Source organism: Borostomias antarcticus, assembly GCF_949987555.1.
Source record: "Borostomias antarcticus genome assembly, chromosome: 3".
Taxonomy (NCBI): domain Eukaryota; kingdom Metazoa; phylum Chordata; class Actinopteri; order Stomiiformes; family Stomiidae; genus Borostomias; species Borostomias antarcticus.
In genome coordinates this window covers 3,032,772-3,040,271 of record NC_140236.1, presented here as the reverse complement: position 1 = coordinate 3,040,271, position 7,500 = coordinate 3,032,772, and the positions used below count along the sequence as shown (strand labels likewise).

At 48.5% G+C, this 7,500-nt stretch overlaps 1 protein-coding gene across 1 annotated transcript in view; it reads left to right on the top strand.

Annotated features, from left to right (window-relative positions):
* prkcz (protein kinase C, zeta) overlaps positions 1-7,500 on the top strand; it is a gene marked incomplete at its 5' end in the record, with an annotated part of 89,110 nt that overhangs the window by 58,709 nt on the left and 22,901 nt on the right. The window contains 4 exons of the mRNA XM_084436360.1: positions 2,065-2,196; positions 3,132-3,222; positions 3,939-3,991; positions 4,245-4,433. Coding sequence (XP_084292486.1) covers positions 2,065-2,196; positions 3,132-3,222; positions 3,939-3,991; positions 4,245-4,433 — 465 coding nt within the window. The remainder of the gene's footprint in view (positions 1-2,064; positions 2,197-3,131; positions 3,223-3,938; positions 3,992-4,244; positions 4,434-7,500) is intronic.

Sequence of the window (7,500 nt, the reverse complement as noted above, 5' to 3'; positions counted from 1 at the left end):
ATGATTGACATGGCTTGGACATAAGCATTACCCTGGCACTTGTTTTCACTGCTTCCACCGAGGACTGTGAGACAGTGCAGCTCAATACTGGAACGATCAGAACCAGAATTGTTAATTGCCAGGGTTAATTAACTATAGGTTAATTAACTATACATGTACGTACATAGGATTTTTTTTGCGACACATTGGTGCTTTACAACAACACAACAATGGACAAGTGCAAAGGCAGGACAGGACAGTGCAAGATACAAACAGTGCAAAAACTAGCAGTGTGATTGGTCTACAAAGAGCTCAGTGAAATGATGGTCTCTGTTTCAGGTTCAGTGTAGACAGACTACAAACAGGGCTTAATGTCCAAAATAGCACACTACCCCTTATGTAACACCGCACCACCTGTTAAATGATCTTCACACTGTAGGAAACGGAAACAGGAAGCATATGGCGGGTCATGTCGGCGTTGTGTTCGCCAGACAGAAACAATGCTTCTATTGGGCTACAGTATTAGCACCTTTTTATGTAAATGTGATATGTAAATCATTAATGCTCAAGACACGGGCGTCCAGCTGAGAGGAGCTTGTACGTCGGCGGTCGGGGATGCTAACGACCGTTATCCAACAGGACCCCGAGGAGCAGCTACAGCGGGTCAAGGGCGTCGCAGAGGTCGTCTCGGTCGTCTCTGTCGCCGGGCCAGCTGCACCGTCAGCCGGTTGTGGCGCCTTAAACGGGATTCGCTCCACATTTCTTCCCCGGTCTCTCTCCTCGCTTAGCAGCGCCGAATGAGCTCAGGGTTTTTATGGGCGTAGTAAAGGCCAGCCAGTTGGAGGTGTACCCGCCGTGCTCGGGCTGACAGCGAGCTGGCCGAGGACGCTGGACAGGGCGTCCAGGGGAGGGGAATTTACCGTCCCGATCTGTCCTATTGAAGGAAAGGGTAATTCCCTCTCGAGGGAGGTAGATATATCACAAACACAACTCGGCATGTCAGCCGAGAAAAGCCTTGATCTTTAATGAGACGAGTTAGACTTATAAGCCTGCTCTCATGCACTCGTTACGTAAGTGTTAGTTCTCTTTGATAGGGATTATATAACACAAACCCATCCAGTCTAAATGTCTCTCGGCAAGACCAGAAGCAAACGTGTTCGCCCTGTATTATCTGGAGGGTTTTGTACCTTCGTTTTTGATCAATTTCTTGTGGAATTGCATCCCAAACCTAGATACAGAAACAAATGAAGTCTCTTCCTCCTTTAAATAACAAATATATTTGTTTTCTGCTGTAGTACTCCTTCAAAAGTCTTCAAAAGTTTCTGTCCACAGAGGAGTTAATTAGTTAGTCCCTCGTCATCCAGCTGCACAGGGAAAACTGATTTGTCTGGAAAAGATCAAGGGTTGATTAATTTATGACCCCAGACCTCTTTTGAGTCAGTTTCGGGGGTTTGGGGGAAGGTTTGAAATTTCTCATCAGTGTGTCCATGGAAACTGTGATTTGATTCAGACTCGGACAACTTTATTGATCCCAAAAGGGCAATTAATTTGCAGCTTACCCACACCGTACAAACAACTCTTCAATTAGGGCTTGTCGATATAATATACCGCGGTAGACATGGTGTACCTGTGCTCTGAGACATGCTTATCTGGGACATAGACTCCCCAACACAATAAATACATTTACGTTATATAAAACTTAATAATATAGAACTACAAATAAAGCTTACTCTGGATATTATTATATTATATTATTTTTTTTATTTTTTTTATTAATTATATTATTATTATTATATTGGATATTAATCAGGCAGGTTTCCTGGAGCCTAACTAAGCATCTCCAGGGACCCCAGTGAAAGTGTGATTCTCTCCAGGACTCCTGTGTGTTTCACACGGACTGTTTGTCACCGAATTCCATCCCCCTCCTCGTTCATATCTATCAGCATCTATCAGCATCCCCTTTCCTCCATTGATCCTGGATCAATACGTCTCAACAGGGACTGTGTAACCGACGTCTGAGCTTCGACAGACGGTAAATTCCAACGGTTAACGGTTAACGGTGTCCCTCCTGTGTCTGCTCCTCAGAAAGCATACTGTGGCCACTGCAGCGAAAGGATATGGGGGCTCGGACGGCAGGGCTACAAGTGTATCAACTGCAAACTGCTGGTCCATAAGCGCTGTCATAAACTCGTCCCTCAGACCTGTCAAAGGCTTATGGTGAGTACGTTTAATCAGGGACGCATGGGGCGCCCGGGTAGCTCAACGGGCTGGGACGCTTACCATGTAAAGGCAAGTCCTTACTGCAGAGGCGTGGGTTCGAATCCGGCCCACGCTCTTTGCTGCATGTCTTCCCCTCTCTCTCTCTCCCTCCCACCTTTCCTGTCTGTCACCTACACTGTGCTATCGTAATAAAGCAGAAATGCCTTAAAAATATACTAAATAAAAATCAGGGAAGCATCTTCAGGCTGAGGGGTACAGTTGACATTTTGCGACAGTAACTGTTTGGTGTACGGTACACTGTTTATAAGCTGTTACTGTACGCACTACAATATGACTCTACACTGCACCCTGGAGGACGCCTTTTACAATCCCACAATGCACTGCTGCTCTGAACTCTGAAAGGAACATTCGTATCATAGGTTTAACTCCATTCAGAGTAATGTAGGCCTAAATGTTTGCTGTTTGAATAATCCCTCTTTTTACAAGGACATATCAGGGCAATTAATACTTTCAGAACACTTTGTGTCCTCTTTAATAATAATAAGGCAATAACTGACGGCGTTTTCATTTGATGCGCACAGGGTAATGTACCTTAAGACTTCTAGAGGGTACTATTGACCTAAGAGTTATGTTATCTGTTCGTTTGGCATCTAGAGCAAATGGCCGGTCTTTTATACAGTTCTGCAACCAAAGTCCATCCCCCCAAAAAAGAGATTGAAATATTGTTAATCATTATAGTGTTCTTTCATGTTCATTGATCATGCTCTTCCGGCACCTTCTTGGGACATTCCTCTCTTGATTAGAGAGGCGGGGCTCAAAGCTAGATAGCACCAGACTGACGGTTTATTGGACCTCGGTCCTTCTCACCCGAGCATCATCCGTGTTGTCATCCGTGTGGTCATCCGTGTGGTCTTTTGCCAATTGTCTCCCAGGATCCAGTCATGCCATCACAAGAGCCCTCTTTAGACGAGAAGAGTGAAGAGGTGGACCTTCCGCCCGAAGACGCCGAGGACACGGATGGAAGTAAGACGTCTTTACGCCTCGTTATAGACTTTTATAAACCAGATCTGCACTGTGTGTCTGGTGTGATTACAGGAAAACAGAGAACACACACAGTACAACTAGGGTAAGGTCATGTGAAATGCTGTTACACTCAGTCAAAACAATTAGGGTAAACCCCAAAAACGACCCTTTTGTGTTCTTGTTGTAGCCTGTTCAACTTTCAGTCGAATCATTTTCAATCAGTTGGCTTTATTTTTTAATGCAAAAGAAATGTATTTCAACCTCAAAATCCTGCTCTGGGATTTGCTTAGCTAGACGCACTAGCTGGACCCAGCCATCTTGTACGTCCACTCGAAGTAATGTTTACACTGCGTTGGGTCGATGGGGGCACAGGCCACGCCTCCTGTGGTTCCTTGCACTCCACACATCCTCCTCTCTGAAGTTCATCTCTCTAAAGGTCACTGTGAAGGTTGGCTGTGACCAGAGTGCTGTCCTTAGTGCGTCTGAGGAGACCAGTGCTTGTACAGAGCGGTGGCCACCAGTGGGCTGACCTAGTTGGGCAGATACAGTTGGGACTGTCTCACTCTGAAGGGAACACTGCCCTCTGCTGGTCAGAGTCAGTTACTGGCCGGCGTAGACGTAAAGACATATCTGTGCATGCCTGATGAGATATGAAGACAGTTAATTCTAAATTATTTAAAAATAAAAAATGTGTAACCTTTCTCTTCTCTCCTCAGTACCTTTCCTACCACACAATCGCAAGGTGGACAAAACCGAGGACGATTCCGAGGTGAATCCAGTTAGACACAACTTCCTCTTCGAAAAAACAGCAAACTATAGGTGTTGACTTTTGTCAAAGTGTAAGAGTTGACATTCGGTTTGCTAGTGTTATGCTCCGACCGCTTGGGCAAAGTAACTAAAAAAAAAACGACGATAGGCTACGACGATGTTATCTGTGACCCTGGATTGACATGAAGACCCTGACACATACGGCAGCCATGCTACTACCCGCTTGACCTTCGACCTTCTCTGCGCTCCTGCAGGACATCAAGGCGGTGGTGGACGGGATCGACGGGATCAAGATCTCCCAGGGGCTGGGCCTGGGGGACTTCGACCTGATCCGGGTCATCGGGCGCGGCAGCTACGCCAAGGTGCTGCTGGTCCGACTGAAGAAGAGCGAGCAGATCTACGCCATGAAGGTGGTGAAGAAGGAGCTGGTGCACGACGATGAGGTGAGAGAGAGAGAGAGAGAGAGGGGGGGGGGGGAGAGAGAGAGAGGGAGAGGGGGAGGGGGGGGGGGAGAGAGGGGGAGAGAGAGAGGGAGGGGGAGAGAGAGGGGGGAGAGAGGGGGGGGGGGGGAGAGAGAGGGGGGAGAGAGGGAGAGAGGGGGAGAGAGAGGGGGGGAGAGAGGGAGAGAGGGGGAGGGGGGGGGGGAGAGAGGGGGAGAGAGAGAGGGAGGGGGAGAGAGAGGGGGGAGAGAGAGAGGGGGGGGGGGGAGAGAGAGGGGGGGAGAGAGGGAGAGAGGGGGGGGAGAGAGAGAGGGAGAGAGAGAGAGGGGGGGGGAGTGGGAGAGGGAGATAGAGAGAGAGGGTGGGGGAGAGAGAGAGGGGGAGAGAGGGAGAGAGAGGGGGGAGAGAGGAAAGAGAGAGAGAGGGGGAGAGAGAGAGAGCGAGGGGGAGAGAGAGAGGGGGGAGAGAGAGAAAGAGAGAGAGAGGGGGGAGAGAGAGAAAGAGAGAGTGAGGGGGGAGAGAGAGAGAGAGCGAGGGGGGAGAGAGAGAGGGGAGAGAGAGAGAGAGAGAGCGAGGGGGGAGAGAGAGAGGGGAGAGAGAGAGAGAGAGAGAGAGAGAGAGAGAAGGAGAGAGCGAGGGGGAGAGAGAGAGAGAAAGAGAGAGCGAGGGGGAGAGAGAGAGAGAGAGAGCGAGGGGGAGAGAGAGAGAGAAAGAGAGAGCGAGGGGGAGAGAGAGAGAGAGAGAGCGAGGGGGAGAGAGGGAGGAGAGGAAAGGGGTGAGACAGAGAGAGAGAGAGAGAGAGACACTGAAAAAGCAGAGAGGAAGGAAGGATACAGAGCGAGAGAGGATGTGAATGGAGAGAATAGAAAGCAGATGAATAGAGGAGAGAAAGAGGGAAGAGGAGTAGAGGAAGTGAAAGACATGGGATAGAAGAGAGGGAGAGCACAAAGAAAAGGAAGAAATGACGAATGAGAAATGAATGAACGAACGAACGAAAGAGATGACTTACAGCAGTTGAGACAGTTTTGACAACCCTGAAGATGAAAAGTTGTTTTATAAAGAGGAAATGAGAATTAAATAGATCTCATTTTATGAGTAGTCCAAGGTTATCGTATAGTTGCTATTAGCAGGTTGCATATTAGCGTGTTGGTGACATAGGCGGTTGCATCACCTACAGCCACTAGGTGGCGATATGGTACCACAGTACAACCGTCGCTGTACTCAATCACCAAATGAAACATGGAGAAACAGCAATCAGTGGATAATACAGATTGCCTCTATTGAATTTTGGATAAGAAAATAATTATATTTCAACAATGGCGACAAAGCAGACCCTTCTGAGATAACAGTTTTATTTATTTATACAGTATTTTTTATTATACAGTACATAATAAAAAATACATACAGATCTTACCCGCCAATGTTTTTTGGACGTCACTAGACATGCATTTATTAACACATGCATTAATTCCATTTGTTTAATTATTTATTTGTATGGTAAATGTTGACATCAAAGGCGGTCTTTAAAAGCCCAACAGAAAGTGACAGTAAATAAATTCTGTGTACTTCAGCTGACCAATAGGAATTATTTTTTATTTATTAATAATTACTTATGCCTCTACTCTAATAACACTACTAATAAAGCTCAGTTGACCAAGAGGAATTTATGTTAAGGTGTGTGTGTGTGTGTGTGTGTGTGTGTGTGTGTGTGTGTGTGTGTGTGCAGTGTGAAAACTGCTTTGTAAGCTCAGTGTGAGGTGTTTAAGTTTGAACAGCCATTAGTACTGTGATCGTATTTGTCTAACTGAGGGACGTTTGACGGCCCGAGGTTCAATCCTGCTTCTGAACGAGGACCAACCTCCTCCTACCCAGTCTGTCTGAATGAAGACCAACCTCCTCCGACCCAGTCTGTCTGAACGAGGACCATCCTCCTCCTACCCAGTCTGTCTGAACGAGGACCAACCTCCTCCTACCCAGTCTGTCTGAACGAGGACCAACCTCCTCCTACCCAGTCTGTCTGAACGAGGACCAACCTCCTCCTACCCAGTCTGTCTGAACGAGGACCAACCTCCTCCTACCCAGTCTGTCTGAACGAGGACCAACCTCCTCCTACCCAGTCTGTCTGAACGAGGACCAAGCTCCTCCTACCCAGTCTGTCTGAACGAGGACCCACCTCCTCCTACCCAGTCTGTCTGAACCAACCTCCTCCTACCCAGTCTGTCTGAACGAGGACCATCTCCTCCTACCCAGTCTGTCTGAACGAGGACCATCCTCCTCCTATCCAGTCTGTCTGAACGAGGACCTGATCTGAACCTCCTCCTACCCAGTCTGTCTGAACGAGGACCAACCTCCTCCTACCCAGTCTGTCTGAAGCACGAGGCCTCCATGCCAGAACAAGACTCTTCAAAACCACCAATCTCACGCCAGTCACAAAACCAAGCTTGCTATAATGAAGCCTTTGGCCAGATGTCTCTTCAGAGGGCTGGATGGATGGATCTGTTTACACACCAGAAGAGGAGGCTGGTCTCGTCTGAGGGACTGATGAAAGACCGGACAGCTCTGAGCTGCGTCTCATTCCAGACTCTCTCCAAGAGACAGTCTGGACTCATTCTGGCCTCATTCGCTCTCCTTCGCAGATCTGACAGGGCCGGGATAAGTGTAAGCAGCATGGTGGAAACCAGGCAGATGTCTCCAGTTAAATTCCCCCCCCAAAAAACATGATCCTGTTTATCCCGGACGGAAGCAGGCGCTCTGTGTCAGACACACATGACCGGCTCGGGTCTCGGAGGGGGGGGGTGCGTCAGAGAGCCTTCTGGGATGGCGAGCGGCCGGGGCCGGCCTCCGTGGAGCTCGGTCGGCTCTTGGCTTCCGGTGTGTTCCAGCCCGGCCACGGCTATGGCAGCCAAGGACAGCCTCGTGAAGAACCGGCCCAAAACAAAATGGCCTAGGCAGGTCGCCTCAAATGATATCTTCCTCCTTCCCAACGGGAAACGACTGGGAGACACCGACTCAGACACAGGACCCAATCAAATTCTACTCTGGGACGCTTTTCTCTCTGGGACAAAATGGA